This window comes from Semicossyphus pulcher, unplaced genomic scaffold (genome assembly GCF_022749685.1).
Source record: "Semicossyphus pulcher isolate SPU_LCO1_2020_fin unplaced genomic scaffold, fSemPul1.0.p SCAF_6, whole genome shotgun sequence".
NCBI classification, from domain to species: domain Eukaryota; kingdom Metazoa; phylum Chordata; class Actinopteri; order Labriformes; family Labridae; genus Semicossyphus; species Semicossyphus pulcher.
Genome location: NW_027211737.1, coordinates 28,836,151 through 28,859,067, shown reverse-complemented (window position 1 = coordinate 28,859,067; position 22,917 = coordinate 28,836,151). Strand labels below are relative to the sequence as shown.

Below are 22,917 nucleotides of genomic sequence, written 5' to 3'. Positions count from 1 at the left end.
AGTTTTAAATGAAAGACATTCCAGTGCTTTAAAGTCACTGGTTTACTTGATTTCACCATTAGGAATGTAGCAGATCGGATATCGTCTGAGATGACAGAGAGAAGAAAGCAACTTTTAAAATGCTCATTCGGAACCATCATTTCTGATGCCTTCGAGGACGTCAGGAAATCTAAACGCTTTCGTGACACAGCGCCAAGGGGATTTATCTCAAGTTGAATTTTTCAATTATTAGCTGAACTCGCATGCAGATGTCATGTTCATACATTTCTATGTAGAATCTGTAAATAGAGATTAGGAATGTAGTCACGTTAAAGTCGAGGTGAAATTAAAAATGTCATGTTAATCCTTTTAGATCACATCTCCGGTAATATTGTGCATCTATTTGACAATATAGGCAAAAAAAACCAATTTCTTCGTATTCTTATATCAAAATCCGATCATTTTTTCTTCCAGTAAAACTAAATTTCACGCGTGCTTACGTAAGTTAGCACCAAACAATTTCAACCAATCAATCTGCAACATTTAGCCGCAGAGCACCAAGAACGCTCGGTCAGTTAGCTAGCTACTGCGCTGTGGAGAACGTCTGTCTACGCCCACTTTTCAACGATCAAATCAAATCCCTCTAATGATATGTCCCGCCTGCTCGTCCTGTTTCACTTGGAAATACGTCACGATACGGAAGCTAGATACTCTCGAAATGCCGTTTCAGCTCGACTTTAACATTTCACAATAGTCATAAAGTTGATTTTAAGGACTTTGTTTGATAAAGTCAGGCCGGCCTGTCGGAGCTCGAAAAGTCTGTGAGGAGACAAAGATTATTAATATATTAAAAACACAATAAAATAGTACGACATTCTTTCTGTATTAGTTGTTGTTGTCTGCGATCTGCTCTCTAGGGTGTGTGCAATATTAGCTGCATGATTGTGGTTCATAACCTTTAGTGGCTGCCATCTCACTCTCTCCCCACCTCTCATGTATCTGGCGCGCTATCAAGTAACGCTGAAATAAATCACCACAAGCTGTAATTATTACTAGAACAGAGTTGTTGCCAGCGCTGTTGCCACTGCTATGTTTTGTAGTCACCACAAGTAGTGTGTGTGTGTGTGTGTGCTGTAGCAGTCTGCTCCCAGTGTCTGCCGACAGAGGATTAATCTCCCCAGCTGAGGCAGTAGCTAAGGTCAGCAAAGGAAATATTTCATAAGTGTCAGCTTGGCCCGTAGCCCTCAACGCAGAGTTCGAAATGAGAATGCACGGCCGCGTAACAAACGGCCGTGTGTGACTTTGCGAGGCTCACACAGAGCACGCGAGGGGGGGGCGCGTGATATATGGCCGTGCTTCACTTTCATGTATTCATCTGAGCCGGTGAATTACTGCCAGGAACAAGCACGGTGCTTTGTCACCACAAGGACCCTGTTGAGACAAATATTTTGGCCACACGAGGTCTGTGTCTGGAATGCCTTTTCCATTACTGCCTGTTTTTTTATTAGAGGAGAATTCATAAAAGTAAATCCCTACTTCACGTTAAGTTCAGTTCAATAAAGCAGGATGGTTTTATGAAACCCAACTGCATGTGTTGTTTCCATCAGGCCTAAAAATGCTCTTATATATTAGCTCTGTCATGCTCACTGCATTTCATACTCTCACAGTTGCAGGTTTTTATGCTCCTGTGGTGACCCAGGGTTGGCAAGCACATGCAGAGAGATTAATGGCATGGGCGGGCCGCTTCAATAACCGTTTGTTTGATGTGTCAAGCCTGAAAGGCGCTGATTTACTTACACATTGATAGGCTTTTAATTGAGCAATGCCATCCATTGTCACGTCAAAGCCGTGGCAGCTGACATGACTCGTCCACGCTGCTGGTTGTGATGACATGCGATGCTTCGACTCGCCCGACCCACCCCTCATCATCACCGTCATCATCCCTGGTTATGTTTGGCAGGAACTTTGCGGCTACTGAAACCTCCAAAAACGTCTGTTGTTTATCGTGTGAACGCCAGAATGAGTCTGTTTTTTTTCAAACAGACTCGAGAGGCTGAGATTGAGAAGCTTGTTTAAGCAACTTTCATTTTCAAAACTAAACTTCATGATTAGAAAATGTTTTCTGACTAAAGAGGAGTGGTTTCAAAGAAAGACAGAATGTTCCCGGCAGCCTCCCCCTCAACAAAGGCTGGATGATGAAGACACAGAGGCGGTGACTCTGACCATGAGTGGAGGAAGCAGCATTGACTTTAACAAGCGTGAGGAATGTGCTGCGAAGATTTCCTTTGCGAGGCCTGTTGTTGTTCTTTTACCAGACCTGTCACGGGTCCAGCTCGTGAATACCTTGATTGTGCTTCTATCAAAATGGCCCCCCTCTGTCGTCAGAGCGATGGGGAAACATCTTTTGATGTCATCTGAAATTTCACACAACAATGTGGGACGATCTGATTTGAGGCAGACACTGTCTGGAAGAGCAGGCCTGTTTTCCCCTCGTCTCCTCCTCCTCCTCCTCCTCCTACTCCTCCTCCTCTCTCCATGCTCTTGATAACTTCTCCGTGTGCAGGACAATAGCTGCTTTTGTTTCCGAGTGTGGAGAGAGAACTTGAGGTTGCACGGGTGTGGGCGGTGTGCAGCCTCCACGCCTGTCTGCGAATGTATTTCAGGTGTAGCGAGTACGGCAGAGTGGAACCCTGCGCGGTGTAGGATTCAGAAATAAAAGTGCCAATCAGCCAACACAGAGGGAAGCCTATTATCCCGGTGTGATTATAATGCAGACAGATAGACGGCAGGTAGGCAGAGTGGATAAGAGCGTTAGCTTGCGAGACGTGAGGAGCTGACAAGAGAGACAATCTTCCTCCTAAACTGGAGAGATAAGGTTGTCAGCTGCAGCTCTGACTCTGACACACATAGATACACAGTGTAGACACTCAGATGGATGATACCTTATACGAACAACAAAATCACACCTTAAAGATGGTATCATGCACAATGTGGCCACTCTGTTTGTGCGTGTGCACAGGCTACATTTTGTCGTACGAGCGCATGCACGATCGAAAGGATTAGTACGTGTGTCACAGACAGAGGGAGAGGTTACCACGGAAAGATAAACGAGGAAGTGTGAATACATTAAGAACACTGCGTAGATATTGTTTGTGGACCTTTCAGCTCAAGGAAATCCTTGTTTCAACATTCTGTCCTGGCTGGAATGTTGCCTGCGAGGCTCTTTTTAAGTGTTTGGGTCTAAATGCCATGTCTGCTACACCCCATGAAACTGTCTTAATCCACTTTTTTTTTCTCCTTTGGTTTTATTACCGCTGGAGAAAACACTACGGGTAGAGCAGAGCCCCAGCCTCAGGCCTCTATTCCCATTCCACACACCCCATAAGTCAGTCACAGATAATTAAATAGGAGTTATTTACACTCGTTTCCCTCCTCAGCCTCTCTGGCGCTTTTATCATTTCTCTCTCCTTCTCTTTGTACAGTACAGCACGCAGCCAGGCCTTGTCAAAGTCTGGCTGACACCAGCGAAGGCCTGTACAAGTATAATAACTCGAAAAGAAAAAAAAGAAACAAGACTCTTATGAGCTCACATCAATGTCAGCCCCTCATTAAACAATCACACAGAGCATCTACATAACGCTAATCCCAGTGTGCGCCACAAAACGCCTCAGCACTTCTAAACACAGAGCGAGAGACAAACGAGCAGACGAGGATTTGCTTGAGCCAGGTTTGAAGAATTCAGCTGCCTAATGTCAGCGTTATGTATTTACTCTGGAGTCAGGCAAACAGCAGCTTCTCAACGCGGGGATGAATTAGAGCTATAGCGTCCATTACAGGCCTCAGCGGCTCTATAAATCACAGGATCACAGGGGCATGTGGGGTCTGCTCCTCCTCACTCCTACTCAGACCCTATCAGGTCCATCCTGGGGGGTTTGTTTGGCTGCTGTTCCAGCCAAACCAACTGCTTTGATACAGCCATGGAAAGGCATGGAAATGCCCCGAGGGCCGGCGGGACCTGGACATGCTGAGAAGCCTCTTTAACGGGAAAGCTGTCCCCTTAAAATATCCACAACAGGAAACAGCCATCAGTCATCGACACGCCAAAACAGCTGTTACCAGCCTACATCAAGGGGACACATGAAAGGAGTTGCTCCCTGTTGTTTGAGCCCTCCCTTGTTTCATTCTCTTGCTGCCTTTGTCTGGCTTTTCCCAATGCCCTCCTCTTTGGTCTCCTTTTTTAAACGCCCCCCTTCCTTATGCAACTCCACCCACACTGCAGCGACTTACCCACTCACCCTTTTAACAAGTGGATGACTGTGGGATAAACAAGAGCACAATCGGAAATCTCACAACTTAACTAGCAGTCTGTGTTGTAAAGAAATGTTTGAAATCTCCTCTGAGCTCTCGGCGTTACCTTTAAATCCCCGAGTGAGAAAGCTGTTGTTACACGTCACCTGTTTATGTGGCTCGGCCCGCGGTGCCGACAGACACTTTTAAACAAACAGACTGATTCAAAAGAAGATTGTCGCGCACTTAGCCCGGCAACTACACGTTGGCGCTCACATATTCTTGGATCTCTGCAGGTCATTGAAGCGTGAGTGGCAGTGTGTGGGTGATGATTGATGGCTAAGCCTAATGATGACAGGTCAAACAGTGACAGTGTTGAGTGAGGATGAAGTGACTTCATCCTCCTCAGACAGCTTTTCCTCTCAGCTGCAGACAAATGGCAGCAGCCATTATAATCAAGTTTGATAAGGCCAGCCTGTGCTGTGAGCTGTCACAAGTTCACCTCGTAGACCTCAGAAGAAAAGCTTGTTCTGCTTTTCTTAAGCCAGTAATCAATGATCCATGACACCACTTAAGACAGACTGAAACATAACAGCGCTATTATATGTTGGATTATGGATCGGAGCCGTTTGGGCCAAGACATCTGATCAGCCGAAGGGGCACTCCAAGCAGGACGGAAATCCCTGTAAAACACAGCTTGTTGTTCTTCGTGGGAAATTAAGTTACTGGTTTTATCAATCTTGCAAACACAGAGCGACTGCTTTGTATTTCACTTTTCTGTGTTTTATGCTCATACACGAGCTGCACGGACTTTTAAAGAGGTCATTATGTAATACTGCAAAAAACAAACACATAAGATCTGAGGGTTTTTGGAGTGTGTGGCTGTAAATGTAAAAACGTCATGTCATTCACTGTCACAGCAAAATACAGGAACACTGAATCATGTCCATTTGTTTTTAATTAAAGTAAGCTTGCTCGCTATAATGCAATAAAGTCATTAACATACCAGAAATATCCAACACCATTGAATTACTATTTTGGATTTATTCCACTATTCAGCAGAAATGGGTGGACACGTTCCAGTGAAATCTGTGATCAAGTATCGATGCTTTGTACGTTTATCTTGCATGTTGTTTATGGAGGTCACTGACACAGATTTCCACCAGTACATCACATCCCGGGTATGAGGGTGAGGCCAGAAGACAAGCCACGCCCCCTCTCACTGTCCCGCCTCTGCTTACGAATGCGGGCACTTGTGATTGGACTTCGGCTCATCGCTTTGAAATCCCTCCCCTCACGTCGTTAGTATGTGGAAGAAGTAAGGTACTGTGAGGCTGCTGCAGAAGGGGAGAGAGACACACGCCGGAGGACTGTCACACACACCGACCTCTGCGGGGATATTCCGTCCACTTGCGCCGTATTTTGATGAGCAGTGACTTGTTGGTGTTTGTGTTTTTCCTCGATTCTTCTTTTTCTGGCACTGGATAAAGGAATATTTAGGAATCGTCAGCGGTTGATACTGAACAGCCCGATAGAGGATGACATTTGAGCGATTTTTTCGTCTTTAGAGACAGATCGGGTCCGACACGGTGGACGCGCACTGCGCACATGCCCTTCTGGATTACCGCACTATTAAATTAATCACCATGAACAGTGCTGGTTAATGATTTTCAATTCTGCGTCCACTCGTTGCCTGCCGCCGTCCCATTTTGTGCCCCGATCCAGATGAGAGATCCCCCCGGTGGAACTGAACCGCTTTTACGCAGCCAGTCCCCGGAGCGCAGTGCCACCAAAGCCAGCGGTGATCTACACCGCACCGGAGCGGAGAGACCGTCCGTTTCCATACCCACATCTTGTCCTTCTCCCAAGGATCCCTTGCGCCAGGCTAGAAGGCTTCCCATCCGGATCATAAAGATGTTGACGGCGCACAGCGGCCACTTGCTGCACCCGGAGTATCTCCAGCCCCTCACGTCCGCGCCAGTCAGCATTGAAGTAAGTAAATAACGAGGATATGACATTTTCGCCAAATTTTCTCTTCCTATCACCAAAGGTCGTTTGTTTTCCTAATATAAACGAGACTATATAACGTTCAGGAAGTAGATTGCTATTAGTATTAATCATAAAACGAAATATGCCAACATATGCGCCATTTTACGCACAGCAATTTAGTGGCAAGTTCGCGAGACACCGTGAGTTCGGAAATGTAAAAGTACAGCAAATAGTGTAGTACCTTAAAGGTATTGTATTTAACAGCGCGTTTATTTTAAACATTTAATATAGTTTAATTTGTAGCTCTAAATGTTTTAGGGCTCTTCCTTTCTTTCTTTCTTTGTCGTTAAACTTTGCTTTAACTTTGGGTCCTGACTTCCTCTGTATATGTTAGATTTTCAGCTTATGTCGACAAGATTGTTTTTAAACTTTATATAGAAATTGTTTTGAAAAGAAATTGTTGTTATTACATATACGTTTTATAGTTATAAAACAGTGTGTATGACTGTTTAGGTTTAAATTGAATCACCTCAAAAACAATTTGTTCACCTCCTGCTCTCTTTTTTTCCTCCTCAGCTGGATGCCAAGAAGAGTCCTTTGGCTCTGCTGGCCCAGACCTGCTCTCAAATTGGCAAACCTGACCCGTCCTCCTCTTCCAAGCTGGCCTCCCTCTCCTCTGGCAGTCTGGGAGACAAGGACTCATCCAGCCGATCATCCAAGACCGGAGAGCAGCACCACTCCCTGGAGGACAAGTCCAGCTTCAAGCCTTACTCCAAATCACCGGGCGACTGCCGCAAGGATGTTCCAGCGACAAAGGGGCCTTCAGATAAAGCTTTCAGAGTGCCAAATGGCAGCTCCAGCAGTGGCACTGCTTCATGTCCACCCTTTCCTCCCCATTCCCGGTCACCCAGCTCCAGCTCTCCCCCCCTGCACACTCAGAGTCAGCCCCACAGACAAAGCCATTCCCCCTCCACGCAACCCCCGCCACAATCCCAGGCCCCGCACACGGACAACAAGCCCGGGAGCTCAGAGCAGGCCGGCTCGGACAGTAACAGCAACAGCGCTGGCAAAAAAGACTCAGATGCAGCTAAGTCAGGGATGGACGGGGCTCAGTTAGCAAACTCCAGCCACATACGGGCCAGTGCCAACTCCAGCAACGCCAGCTCTGCCAGCAGCCCGCGGCCGGAGAGCAAGTCCGACCCGCAGGCATCCTCTCAGCCGGGCCTGGGCTCCGGGCACATCGCCCCCGTCTCCCCTTTTAAACCAGGACACCAGGTCTTCCCCTTGCCTCCTGCTACCATGGGCTACCACGGCTCCATAGTGGGGGCCTATGCTGGCTACCCCTCCCAGTTTGTTCCCGGCTTGGATCCCACCAAGTCTAGTTTGGGGTTAGGACTTCAAGGAAAGCACCCCAGCTCCAGCCCGCTCACAGGGGCTTCACCTCCATCCCTGATGCAAGGTTTATGTCGTGACCCCTACTGTCTGACTTACCCCAATGCACACCACCTTGGAGGAAGTAACTGCTCCACCTGCGTCCATGATCCCACCTCCCTCAAGTCTGGTTTCCCCCTGGTTTACCCATCCCACCATCTCCATTCCCTGCACTCCAGCGCCTTGTCTTCCAGCACCACCCCCACCCTGTCCCACCCCCTCTACACCTACGGTTTCATGGTCCCCAATGAGCCACTGCCTCATGCCTGTAACTGGGTATCTGTTGGAGGTCCCTGTGACAAACGGTTTTCCACATCAGAGGAGCTACTAGCCCACCTGCGTACCCACACTGCCCTGCACGGGATGGTGGACAGTAAGCTGTTGTCAGCCTACCCTTCATCAGTTTCATCCACAGCCTCCTGCCACCTCCACCTGCCGCCACCAAGCAGCCCAGGTGCCCTGCCCAGCTCCTTCTCCCTCAGAGGCTCTCCTGGCTTGGGTCTGGCTCGCTACCACCCCTACAGCAAGTCCCACCTGCCCGGAGCCCCAGGACTTCCCATGACATCCCTCCCCTCCTCCACAGCCTATTACTCCCCTTATGCCCTCTACAGTCAGAGACTGGGCTCCGCGTCAGCACTGGGATACCAGTGATATTAGAAATAGTGTTGACGCCACCGACAGCAGGCAGCAGCTTGGACGCTCCACAGCGGTCCTGACGATGGATTCTTGAAACCGGGGTCATCACCAGTACAGGGCATCATGCTTGCTGGCCTGCCTGCCAGGAGTACCACCTGTCAGCCTCGGGATGGTGACTGGCACTGCAAAACCTAAGAGCCTGTGATGGATTGTCTGCAGCACAGAACCAACAGACTTTGGCGATTAAAGATGGCGGGACACAGAGCTTAAAAATGATGGAATTTTGGGATTATAACAACAGTTTTGATTTTGTTTTATTTTTCTGTCTCCCAGAACTGAAAGTCTGTATTTATTTTTCACTCAAGCGCTTGGTATTCAACTCTGGGGGAAAATATTTTGCTGTCCAAATACATTGCTCTGCAGTATTCTAAGTGAAAAAGAATGATTTAAGTATAGTACCATTATGCCTATCATACTCTAAAAATAAAAATCTTGCACCACAAAGAAGATGGACAATGAGGCTTTATTCTGGGGACCTCTTTTAATCTCCTTTTTTTCTCTGCTGTTGTTTTCTTTATCTTGTTCAGACTCGGGAGAACTGCATGTCCACGAGGATGATTTTGAACGATGCCATTATTTTTATTTGTAAATATGCAAAGATGTAATATTTTTTCAAGCTTGCTTGGGGTCAGCAAGTTGGGGTCGCCCCTGCAAATGGTACAAAGATAAGAAAAGATGACATAAATAAAAACAATTAATGATGGCTGTGCTATCCAACCAACAAGAAAAGGTCTTATTTTGTTAAATAAATGATACATGATTGCATTTAACTTGTTTTTTCCTTACTTATTTATATAAAGGAGCATGAAATAGCTTTTTGTCACGAGCATTAGAGGATGAAATAAATCATGCAGAACCGCAGTAGCTCTATCTATCATTACGTTACAGCGGGGCTGTATGATGCTATGTGTAATATTTCATGGCTCATATCAGTTGACAGGGCTGTCCCAGAGAGGGCAGGCCGGGTCACATTAGCCCTGTTAGCTAGTCTCTGAGGACTTCCATCTCTCCGCCTCTCTCCATCACCCACATTGCTTTTGTTGTTGCGAGTGCAGCTTTTAATTGCTGATTCGTGTTTGTGAGGCCTGAAAACAGCCTCCTCAGCAGAGTGGATGGCTGTGTGGAGTGGCCGCTGGGTCACTGGGACTTCAATAATGACCTGAGGGAGGCGTCGACCCAGGATCTCCTCACGGTCTGACGGATTGGCCTGCAACACAAAGGCCAGAGCTGACAATGGGAGGCGGTTAATAGAGAAATATTCATCAAAGTGCTGACACCTCCCCTGAGGAGCGTGGGCTCTCTTACAGGAACCACAAACACGGAGGCCTTCGTCCTGATGAGGAGCTATTTTCTCGCCGCTCTCTGCTGCGCTGTGGTTTAAGTGAAGTCAGCGTTCTCGACTCAGAGCGGTTAGATACTAATTCAAAGAGAAGGAGTCGGTTTATCTTAAAGCCGCACCGCTGCCATTAGAGTGTTTCGGCCCTGGTAATGTCGCTGCGTCTCCACTCTATTTAGCTGACAGGGTGTAGGTGGCACAAAGCGAAGAGGCTGTAGTCTCCGAGGCGGCTATTGACCCCGACTCCCAGACTCCTCTACTCTCGCGGTTCATTAGCACTCCAGACAGGGGAAAGGCGAGCACAGGTGTCACTTGACAGGACCATTAACAAAATGGATGACCCTCCCAAACCACATCCAGCCCCTGCCACACCAGCAAGGTCACGGCGCCCTGATCACCGCTCTGGGCAGCTCTTGGGACGCTACACTTATTTTTCTTCCTTAGAAACTGGAGCCACGCTCTTCTCTGGAACAGAACAAACTTCATTGTGGGTTGCTGCTTTTTTTTCTTCAAAGTTTTAAAGTAGTTTAGACAAAATAGGTCATGGATATTTTCTATTAAATGATGCATTTCACGTATATATTCAGGTGCAACACACTTCTTTGTGACTTGCAGCTGTTCCACGAGAGATACACTGGATTGTGTTGCCCTCTAAAGTTGTGTTGGTGAAGTGCAGGTGAAATCTGTGGAAGAAGGGCAGGTACTCACACATTTACAGTGCTGTCTCGCCTCTCATATCAGTGCTGGGTGCTGTTTTACAAACAGTAGATAAAGAACTGGTTACATTGGCTTGAGTGTGAGGATGATTCACGCTGGAGGTCACGCAGAGGGGAGGACTTTCAATCTTGTCGGGGAGGTGGAATTAATTCCACTGTTGCCAGTTTACACTCGTTCATCAAATGCCTCACTATTCTCCCTATCCCCGCACTCATCAATCTCGTCCATCCGTCTTCTTCCCCCACACACTCTCGCAGCTGAGTCAACACCCACACACTCCATTTATGTCGCCAGTGTGAGGCTGTTTGTGTGTGTGTGTGTGTATTCAGCCCCCAGTCCTTTGTCCACAGAGGGTTACACATGTGAGGCTGAATTCTTCTTATTCTTGTTATTTAATAATTTGTCCCAAAAAGACGAGAGTCTGTTGAAACGTGGCGTGACGTCGTCCTGGTTTAACATTTCAGTCTTGGAATTACGACAATTCTTCAAATGTGATTTTTTAGAAGCCGTTAACATCAAAGAAATATTGTTTAGTTGTGTAAAAAATAAGTTAAATTTAATTATCAGGCTATATCATAAGCACCTTATACTAATGGTACACAGGGATTTGTCCAGTTTTTTTAGGTTCTAAAAATCTGTTTTTTTTAATTATTATGAAGGAAGCAAAGTACAAAACATTTAAAATTATTTAAAGTTGAACATTTTTAGAAAATGTCTGCTTGCTTATAAAAAGCTGTAATGTAGCTTTAAGTTGCGTTCTTCTCAGCGCACACCCAAAGTGTCGCTTTAACAACAGCAACAACTTTGTTTACGTCTGTTGGTCTCTAACACAGAATCACCTCATATTTTTACTATTCATTTTACTTTCAAATCTTTTGGCTGCTCGTTCTATTAAAAGGATGGATACCTTTTTTGTATTTGTCTGTTAAATATGAAGCTACAGCCAAGAGCTGTTTAGCCTAGCTTAGCATAAAGACAGAAAAAGGGGGCTGGCTCTATCCAGTGTTTCACATTATCTCACTATTGAATTCATACTAATTTCTCTTTTGTTAAAAGAACATGCAAAGATGCCAGGTAGCTTACACGTGTTTCCCAAAATGCTGCAAATGTTGCATTATGGGGAATTTTCACCATATTTTATGTGTGCCTCCAATCATTGTTGATACAGGGGCTGAACTGTATATGGTTAATAATAAAAACAATCCTCAGTGGCTGCTCTCATGAGAAAGCTTAGTCGTGGAGCCAAACCAGCAGTGCCTACATGTACCAGGATGCATTGTGGACAACCTTCGCACTGTGCTTTTCTTCAATTGTGTACTTTACCTCAATTATTACATCTGAATATAAAGTAAGCATTCCCGAATTTCTACTCTGGGGATCAATAAAGTATACTTTATCTTAAAATACTGTAAAAAGTAGCTTCCACAACATCCTCTGCATTTATATGTCTGGATAACATTTAAAGTTTTGGAAGCGGAAGGTATTTTGCTAAACAAGCAAAGGTCACCAACTACGTCACACAACATTACCGGTGATAATCAAAGAAGTAATAGTATATATCAGCAGGAATAGTGATGGTGATGGAGGGGACTAATATTTTCCCCTGTGTGCGTCAGTGCTGAGACGGTGCAGAGTGTCACTGTGAGGTCCTGAGCAGCCGGCTGACAGGCCCGGTGATTAATGACGACAGGGTGTGGAGCTGCTCTTCAATTAGACGCCAGCTCTACCCCCCCTCGCCATCCCTGCTGACAGCTAGGACAGAGAGCGAGCGAGCAAGAGAGAGAGAGAGAGGAGGGTACTCAGGCTCACTCTCTCTCGCTCTCACTCACTCACTCTCTGCGTCTACAGAACAAAACATTAACCTCAACTCCATGACTACCACCTCTGTGTTTAACATCAGGACACAATACAGAGCCCTCGGCATCCAACAGTGACCGCAGTGTTAAAGCAACCCAGATGGCGTGAACACATCGCTCATCAGGGCCTGTCACACGCGTTCTGCTTTATTTCTCCACATAAACCCTGTGACTGACTATTTTACATGCCTGCTACAGCTCCCCTGTCTGCAGTCAGCCGTGCTGTAATGCTCACTGTGAGAACAATGACAGCCGCGTTAAAGACTTCCAGGTTGTTTAGCAGGTCGTGCGCTAGTTTTAAGCAACTTCCTCCCACAATTTCAAGTACAGTAATGTTCTCTCAATCACAGCAGTTGGAAGATATGATGAGAGGTTAACTTCCCTCTCAGTAAAGGGCAAACTCGTTCCAGATATTGGTTTTTAAAATGTGCAAACTTTGCTTTGAAATGCTGGTTAATGCGTTCTGTCAGGGGTGGAATTAAAGCCGGGCTGTGCTGTCTTCTGAAACAAGTGAGAAAAAAACAAAATCAACCAGCAACAACAACAACACAAAAGGCCAGAACGTAATAAATTGCACACTTTGCTTACTGCTAACTTTACCAACCAAAACGTCACATGTAGATATTACAGTATAATCAAGTTAGCAGTTAACCTGCCCACAAGAATCTAACTTAAGGTCACAAAGGACACACATTAGATCTATAGTTCTTATTGATACGTTGGTTTCCCCTTACTTACTTGTAACTAATGCTAGCATCATTTTTCTGCAGGACTTTTTGTCAGTGAATCAACGATTTCCCTGTCACCGCCTGAACAGATGTGCAAGTGCATCGTCTGTTGTGGAACAAAGCGTACTGGAACACACACACTGTCTCCGGAACGACCTCTCATTGGCCAAACTCTCCTGTCAGGGGCTAGCTCTTGTGAAGCCTGAGCCAACAAGAGTCGCAGCAGTCTCGATGGAGACCAGTTGAATTACAATTTTCCAGTTATAGTCAATTCAGCTCGTCGTCGACCGCCAAAATACCAGACTCAAGGCTTCAAAACTGTCGTCCACGAGCCAAAGGTGGATGTACCGTGGCTGCGTCCGCTTCTTTCAAACCGTCTATAGTCTTTGTTAGCATTGCTGTAACTATGTGATTTGAAAAGAGCAGTGCAGCTAGAGTAAGAGAGAAACAGTCTTTGTTTTATATTTTCAGGGGCAACTACAGTGACGCAACACAGCTAGGTTAATAAGTTTAATATATGTTATATTATAATAAGTTTAAATATACAACATTCAAAACATTACTCTGACACGTTGGGAGAAACAGTTAATCATTTTCTTGCTGAACGTTTGCTTAAAAGATTGATTCCACTCTAAGATTTGTCTATTTAATATCAAGCTAGCCAGTTTGTTTAGCTTAGCATAGAGACTGGAAGTAGGGGAAGACAGCCGGCTTGTATTCATGTATTTCAGTCTTGTATGCTTATTCAGCTTTCTCACTTAATAATGAAAAGACATGAAGAGATGGAAGATGTTTTTGAGAAGAGGTGGCATCGTTAGAAGGGAAATTATAACTACATCCTCTCTTTTTTTTCTCCATTTAATTTTTACCGTTATCTATTCTTGTACATTTGCTGATTTTTATTATTATTATGTGTTTTGTTTGTTCGTTTATTCTGTTTTGCTTAGTTCAGATTTATTAGTTTAAGATTTTTGTGTAAATAATGAAAAGAAAAAAAGAAGAGTGATAGATTTTTTAGTAAGTAAGTGCCTTTCCTAAAAGTTGAACTATTTTTCTAACTTATAAGTGATCAGTGAATAGTGACATCTTAATAAAATACAAATCTGCCCTGTTTGTTAAAGGTCTGTTAATATTGAAGAGGCATATTGTTATCAACTTTAAAGCATCAGATGAGGAGTTGTACTTTTTTCTTCAGGGCTAAAATGTGTTTTAAATAAAGCCTTGAACAAGTTCATAACTGAACTAAACAACTCTTGATTCTAAAATCCTGAATATTGAAGGCTATACATATTTTGTACACACATTTTAAACATGCATATTTAAACTTTCTACTACTTATTGTAATATGAATTGTCAGTTACTGGTTTAACAAGACATCAGTGTGCAACTGATCTAAATGACTGCTAAATTCTTGCTATTGACTAATTCATTGATTGGTAAGGTAGAAGGCTGTCAGCTCAGCTGAGTTTCAGACAGAGGAATAGTGCTTTTGATTTAATTTTCAGCCAGCCCTGACCTTGGCAAACCTCAGCTGGCCTCGACATGGAAAGCTGCCCGGAGCTGCTGTGGTCTTTCCAAAGTTCCAGTGGTGTGAGTGAGCCCTGTTAATAGACATACCCTCCCTAACCACCGGTGGTGAAATGAACGTTTCAATTACAGTACGCTGCACTGCTAATAGCACTTGGACCGAGTGTCCAGCTGGATTCCATTTGTTGCCGCGCTGGGAGATCGCCGGGGAAGATGTCACGAGTGTTTGCCAGTGAACGTGTCTTGGCGGGGAACGAGGGGCAGCTGTGATGGTCGTGAGTCATGCTCTGATTGACACCTCGGTTTCTTCTTCTACTTTAGGACGGCCTGTGGTCATAGTGTACACACTGTGAGCATCATGGGCCCGATGTCAGTTTTATGTCTCTCCTGGACAGGAATCCAGACTCTGAGGTCGCAATTATGATGATTGCACTCATATTATCCACGGCACTGCTGGCCAGGATACACAGTTAATGCCCACTTATATATTAGCTGCTTAACCTGACAGGATTATTGCAGCCACATAAAGCACATACCTTTCTGAGAACAGACGGATGGATGGGAATGCAACATAGAAAACCAGGTAAATCCGAGAGTGACATTGGGTTTTATTTGTCACATGCAATCATATAATATACTACGCCGGAGTTTTAGGGCCACATTAAAGAAGAAAAAAAAATTAAGATTTCGAGAATAATAAAAAAAAAAAAATTAGATTTCAAGAATAAAGTAGTAATTTTACGAGAATAAAGTCATAATTTTATGAGAAAAAAAGTAATAATATTACGAGAATAAAGTAGTAATATTACGAGAATAAAGTAGTAATTTAACGAGAATAAAGTAGTAATTTAACGAGAATAAAGTTGTAATTTTACAAGAATAAAGTCATAATATTACGAAAATAAAGTCGTAATTTTACGAGAATAAAGTCATAATATTACGAGAATAAAGTAGTAATTTAACGAGAATAAAGTAGTAATTTAACGAGAATAAAGTCGTAATTTTACGAGAATAAAGTCATAATATTTCGAGAATAAAGTAGTAATTTTACGAGAATAAAGTAGTAATTTTATGAGAAAAAAAGTAATAATATTACGAGAATAAAGTAGTAATTTAACGAGAATAAAGTAGTAATTTTACGAGAATAAAGTCGTAATTTTACGAGAATAAAGTCATAATATTACGAGAATAAAGTCGTAATTTTACGAAAATAAAGTCGTAATTTTACGAGAATAAAGTCATAATATTACGAGAATAAAGTAGTAATTTTACGAGAATAAAGTAGTAATTTTATGAGAAAAAAAGTAATAATATTACGAGAATAAAGTAGTAATTTAATGAGAATAAAGTAGTAATTTTACGAGAATAAAGTCGTAATTTTACGAGAATAAAGTCATAATTTTACGAGAATAAAGTCATAATATTACGAGAATAAAGTCGTAATTTTACGAAAATAAAGTCGTAATTTTACGAGAATAAAGTCATAATATTACGAGAATAAAGTCGTAATTTTACGAAAATAAAGACGTAATTTTCCGAGAAAAAAAGTCATAATATTACGAGAATAAAGTCGTAATTTTACGAGAATAAATATGACTTTATTCTCAAAATATTAAAACTTTTTTTCTCGTTATATTACGACTTTATTCTCATAATATTATGACTTTATTCTCGAAATCTTAATTTTTTAAATTTTTTTATGTGGCCCTAATACAAGTCGTATTATACAACACACATCAAAAATAATGTAACTGTAATTCCTCCCCAAGGATTTAAGATAATACACAGATATCACTCTTTTTATTGTAGTCCAGTGTGTATGTGTGTGTGTGTGTGTGTGTGTGTGTGTGTGTGTGTGTGTGTGGTATGCGTGCCACCATCGCTCAGCTGTGGGGTATTCAGACATAGTTGAGTCACAACTGTTCAAACAGATACTTTATTCCACTTGTCAACACATAGCAGGAGCCCAGGCCATACACACACACACACACACACACACACACACACTTGCTGTATACATTTGGACTCATCTGAACACATTGCACACACACTCAATAAGCATGTGAGCCGTGTTTGTCAGCATGTGTAACGGAGCATTAAAGCTGTGAGTAACTGGGTAAACTGGATGTGTACAACAATAATGCTTTTTTCAACTCTGAGCAGTGATTCATTTTATTTGCTAACTAATACTGTCTGTTCGACTACTGACAACAAAAATAATACAGATTTTATACAATGATAAAATATGTGTTAAAGGGAGAGTTTGGTTTGTTTGAAGTGGGGTTGTATGAGATACTTATCAATAGCAGGTGTACTACATACAGTGGATGCCGGTCAGCACGGCCCCGGTGTTTAGGAACCGGCCGCAGTGCCGGCACTGAAGCTACGTAGTACGCTTACTATAAGTATCTCATCCAACCCCACTTCAAACAAATTGTCCTTCATAGCCATCATGTGTACAGCAGGAACAGTTCTCCTGTCTTTAATCATTAGTGTGATTAATGATGACCGTGTTCTTATTCTTGTTTTTCAGTGAATGCTATTTTGAATGTCGCCAACATCATATCATTAAATGGGACCCACAAGTGAGACTCACAGGTGACAGGTAACGAAACAAATCAGCGCAGCATTGGGCATGATGTCTTCATACCCTAGTAGTGCAGGTCAAGCTAGAAAAGTAATGCAACTTCATAACATCTTAATATTTGGGCTCCTTGCCGAATACCAAAATACTTTGACCCCAGCTAGATTTGTTCTCGGACTAAAGCCAACATGTCCCAGATGTCGTCGTCCGGGGTTATTCTAATAATAACTTTATACCACGTCTTTGACAGGATGAATAGTACTACCCATGGATAGTTTAGAGGATTGTAAATCATAGCAATGCCACTATAAGTATGTCCCACTGACAAACAGTTTCATATCGATCAGTTCAACAGTACAAATTGTGTAATTAGTTCACCGGCTTAGAATGAATCATATTGCAGATGGACAGTCAGTATTTTAAGATAAACAATAGATCACATGACTCGGGTGTTAAACTCCAGGTGCTCATGAGGGCTGAAAAGTAAACTGTCGAGGGAGGGATGCCACTGGGCTTTCTTCAGGCACACTCGCACCGAGCCAAGGATTTAGTTTAAAAGAGTCAGAGATGATTCTTCCGAGCCACGCCTTGAGAAAGACCCGATGAGAGACGACAGGTCGGCGGCTATTTCTTTTATATTGATGTTTTTTATGAGAGATGCCCCGAGTCAATAAAGGCATTCTAAACTAAATCCTTGGCTCGGTGCGAGTGTGCCTGAAGAAAGCCCATGGCATCCCTCCCCCCGACAGATCACATGACTGCTTTAATGCGGTAGGTCTCTCCTTCTCACAAACCCACAGATAATTATCACCCAGTAGTTCTTCTCTGCTTTACGGAGTAATTTAGTGCCATTAAGCTCATTGTTTTGGTTAACCAGCCTGAGACTTTACTGTTTTGGTTTCACATAACCTCTTAGCATTACTGTTAGCCACAGCAGGCAGATGTTTACAGCAAGCACAGCTGATAAACCCACTGTGAGCTTCCTCCCTCGCACCAACTGGCAGAGAAGCAAAGTTAACAATGGAGAAAACAGTGGAGCAAATTTTCCCTCCGGAGTTTACAAAGAGTCATTCTTATTATGAGACCAGAAGCAGTAAGCACTCTAAAAATGCTAATAATTCTCCTTGTCTGCAAGATGTGAGAACAACTGACATATTCTTCAAACATCAATGTGAACAGAGCAACACAAACTACAGCTCAGTTTGCACATCCGAGGTTGATTATCTGCTCATCTGGAGATCATTCCGTGATTTTTGTGCTTCTACCATGGAGGAGTACACTACTTAATTAAAAGTGTTCTTTTTTCGAGATTTCAGTGTGTTGATCTTAAAATAAATGGGAAAAAACGTGAGTCTGTACCGGTCTAAACATGGTGTTTTATTTTGAAATGACCGGATGCTGTATGCTGCTTTCGTGTGTGACTTCCTGTTTGGAACGATCTGCTCTGTTGAGCTTGACGCGTGTTTGAAGCGGCCTCCGTCAAAAATAGACCCGGCGCGTATCTTTAGCGGAGCAGAGTGGAGCAGAGCGGAGAGACGCTTCTGGGACGCGCTGGAGACGGACCGCACTGCGTGCTGTGGAATCACTATCATCGACTTGAATGGGCGCGATCGACTCCGGAGGTCGCAGCGTACACGGAACGCGCCAGAGACGGATCCCGCAAAGCCTGCAAAAACTGCAAATACTGAAAAGCCTCTGTAGCCTGTTTTGGAATCACCTGGTCATAGAACAAACATGTTTCAGTGCTTACATAGCCTCACAAAAATCTTTCTGAAAAAAGATAAATACTTTTATGTTACAATTAAATGTACTGCACAATTAAAGCAGTTAAATAACAAAAACATCGGCTGCTGCCACCTTATTTGCCGATGGGCCGACGTCTGTCAACACGGCCGATATCTGCCGATAACGATGTTCAGTCGATGCATCGGTGCTTCCCTAGTAATGACAGCTGTAAACAAAAGGCAAATTTCAAAGTTGTTTGTAATCCTTGCAATTTGCCAATCTGGAACACAAATGAAAGGCTGTTAAACTGAGGAGATCTCTCTCTCCTGTCAGCTATGAATCAAATCAATCAAAGTTTATTTGTATAGCGCCAAATCATAACCAGAGTTATCTCGAGACACTTTAGAGAAAGAGCAGGTTTAGACCGAACTCTTGTTGTTCTTTAAAGAGAGGCCCAACATGAATCACCATGAGTAGCACTTAGCAACATTCGGCACATTGGCAGAAAAACTTCCTTTTAAAGTCGAGGTGAAATGAAAAATGTCATTTTAATCCTTTTAGATCACATCCCCGGTAATATTGTGCATCTGTTTGACAATATAGGCCAAAAAAAATACAGAAAATTTCTTCATATTCTTATATCAAAATCCGATTTTTTCTTCCTGTAAAACAAAATATCACGTGTGCCTACATAAGCTAGGACCAACCAATTTCAACCAATCAATCTGCAGCATTTAGCCGCAGAGCACCAAGAACGCTCGGTCAGTTAGCTAGCTACTGCGCTGTGGAGAACGTCTGTCTACGCCCACTTCTCAACGATCAAATCAAATCCCTCTAATGATATGTCCCGCCTGCACGTCCTGTTTCAATCGGAAATACGTCACGATACGGAAGCTAGATACTCTGGAAATGCCGTTTCAGCTCGACTTTAACAGGCAGAAACCTCGAGCAGAACCAGGCTCATGTTGAACAGCCGTCTGCCTCGACTGGATGGGCCGAAAATGGGACGGAAGGAGATGCAGGATAGAGACAGGCAAAGACTAGCTATACCTCCCTTGTCGCCTTAAGGTGCTGCGCTGCACTGTTGGTCCAGTGGACTGATTCCCTTACAGCGAAGTACTGACTGAAAATTAGACGCCATAATGTTACCTACTATCGTAAAAGTCTAAGATTACTTTGACTGTCTTTTACTGAAACACCTTCAGACGGAGTTCTGCTCATAAATTGCTTTTATGTATCAATTAAGTTCTATTTTAGAAAATTGAAAATAAACTCTTTCAGCTCCTCGTCAAATCAGCTATTCTTCTCCCAACACATACATTCACACATTCCTGACACCCTTTCCACATTAAGCTCATGGTTCATGTTAGTGGTCGTGCTCCCTGCATGAGTTCTCTGTGTTTAAATAAGCAGGACTGTGTCAGTGTCAGAGTGTGCACTCACATACACCAGTTTATATTAGCAGAGGCCTTGCGGTTTGTTGAGTGAGGCTGAAAGAACTTTTTTCCACAGGCAGCGCGTGATTATTTTTACTTTTTCGGAGAACCCTTTTAGACGCTGAGAGACCCCTCCCTCACCTCGCCCGTCCCTCCTCCCCTAATAGCGAGCTACCCGCATGCCTATCACGGTGCTCGGGGCAAAAAAAGGAAAGAACGGGGAGGGGATGTGAGGGAGAGCCAGGGAGAGGGCGGGAAGGGAAACAGAGCTGATTATCCAAATACAGTCATTAAAGGGGAAATGTGTTTTTCAAGCTGTCAAGATGATTAATGGGCGAGAGCAAATCCTCACAAATGCTCTTGTTTAGTCTAACTGGCAGACACGATCCTGCCCATTGATTTATGGCAGGCCTGCTGTGTGAGACCATAGTGAGGTTACAGGGTGTGTGTGTATGCATGTGTATGTATGCCTGCTTGTGTGCGTGCATGTTTGTGTGTACACGCATGTCTGCATGTGTGTGGTGGCGCAGACGGAGGAAGGAGCGTGTCGGGTCCACATGACCAGAGGAGCCGAGGAGGGATCGGGCAACAAAGGAGAGCAGTGAGAAAACTCTCCTCATCAGCTTTCACCCTGTGCTCCGACGCTCAGCTACACAAACCCGAGAAGGATGGCCGAGCTTTTTTTTACTTTATGGCTCCATGATTGAACATCAACAACACGATCGATGATTCATCCGGAATGAATCAAACAGCTGTCCAGAAGTACTTAGGCTTTCATTTGTCACTCGCCAATATCCCTCCTCGCAGATGAGATTGGAACAGAATGAGCAATATTTCTCTCATTGCTCAACTGTAGTGAAGTTTATCTGGCCTGTGTTGTAGATGAAATTACCTAACAGAACCTTTTCATAGGACGAGGCAATCATCGGTGAGAGTTTAAATAGAGAGAATAGTTACATGACATGTTTTTAAATGAACACGATGCCTTAAAGGATAACTTCGGGATTTTTCAGCTTAGACCCTATTTTCCCATGTGTTTATGTGTAAGTGACGAGTGGAGACAACAATTATTGATTGATTATTATTCAGGGAGGGAGCACCGGCCGGCAGCCGGGAAATGAGATACAATGTAACTAAACAGGGCACCGGGCATACGCCAATATACAGCCACTAAAAGCGCTTGTTTTTGCTACTGACAGGCTCAGATCGTTATAATAAGTGTCTGACAACACTGTGGTAGCCACGCTACTTTTGATCTCTGTTGATGTCTGTAACCAAGTCTCGCTCACGGAGAAGTCTCGCGCGAGACCGTCGCTGTTGCAGGAAGAAGGAGAGAGGAGTGAGAGGAGAGGGAGACGAAGAGGGAGAAGTGCCTTTTGTTGAGTTGGAGTACAGAAAGCGTTGCTCAGTGCGATCTAAAAGATTGTCATGGCTGAAGATTTATCTGATTTCTATGATTCGCTCCTCTCTCCTTCTTCCTGCAACAGCTACGGTCGCGCTCGAGATTTCAGCTCACAGAGTAACTTTTCGGACCATAAAAGAAATGGAAAGTTTATTGAGCGGCATCATGAAGAACTGATGTTCTTTCCAGCTCTGATTTTAGTTCATGTTTCTAATTCTGTCAAATTTCATGAACTTAAACCAAAAACATTCCTTTTAACCACAACAGAAGTTCCCTCACTCATCAAACCCTGTTAGAGAAGACACACCACGTGTCTAAGTGCTTTCATGTTACAAAATCAATTTGCTGTTGGAGCTACAGTCTTCACATGATTCTGTATAATTTATAATCCACAATTTGTGTCAGAGGGAACATTTCTTTTAGAAAGGCCTCAGAGACTTTGTTGCAGTATGTTGTTGCTATTTCATGCCCACAAACGTGTGTTATACGTGTGTTAACTTGGTCGAAAAACCCGCTAACACCCGGCTTTTTTGCTGAGTGGGAAAGGCTACAATCGGCATTCAGACCCGGGTTAAATGACTCTGCAGCAGACCCGGGTAATTATTGCCTCAGCTCCGATGTCAACGTGCTAATCTCCGCCCCCTTTCTATTTCTATGCTCTGTCGGTAACTTCTGCGACTCCTCGTCATCTCAGCTACAAATTCCGCCCGTCTCGGTCCGAGCAGCGCTCGAACATTGTTACAAATTTGTTGCTGCCGAGTTTGATACACAGACTGAATGAGTGATAGATACAATAAAGACCTAACCTGCGTAACATCTTCACTGTTTACTAACCCTGTCTCCAGTGTGTTTGTGACGTCAGACGGTGACGCAGCAGAAAAGAGACAGGAGTATACTTCACTGGCAATGGGAAAAGAGACAATCGGCATCTATAAGTGGGTCACACCTCTGAACAATTTATGAAAAACTATAGATTAGCTATTCTGAATTCATATTTTTGTTGGTAAAACTTCTTGGGAAACAAACATTTTGTTGAATGATTTCTCGGATCAAAGTCTGTTCTGGAATTTATACTTGTACTTCTTGGGAAAATTACACCAGGAATGAAACCGCAGATAAAAATAACAGCAAGACATGAAACTTAATCAACAAGAACACTTAAGAAAAAAACAGACGCTCCCAGACTGACAGAAGATCTCAGAGAAATGTAGCACAATGAGCGCC

General features: G+C 43.6%; 1 protein-coding gene across 1 annotated transcript; it reads left to right on the top strand.

Annotated features, from left to right (window-relative positions):
- The first annotated feature begins 5,620 nt into the window (after positions 1-5,620).
- Positions 5,621-9,137, top strand: znf703 (zinc finger protein 703). The gene is made up of 2 exons (XM_069682883.1): positions 5,621-6,258; positions 6,832-9,137. Exons 1-2 carry the CDS (start codon positions 5,992-5,994, stop codon positions 8,335-8,337), a joined length of 1,773 nt encoding a protein of 590 aa, XP_069538984.1. The 5' UTR covers positions 5,621-5,991; the 3' UTR covers positions 8,338-9,137.
- The last annotated feature ends 13,780 nt before the right edge of the window (positions 9,138-22,917 follow it).

Excerpts from the sequence above, each read along its gene's own strand:
- znf703 (XM_069682883.1), top strand. The coding sequence starts at position 5,992 with ATGAGAGATCCCCCCGGTGGAACTGAACCGCTTTTACGCAGCCAGTCC. Across the intron at positions 6,259-6,831 it reads CCGCGCCAGTCAGCATTGAA|CTGGATGCCAAGAAGAGTCC; the intron begins GTAAGTAAATAA and ends TTTCCTCCTCAG.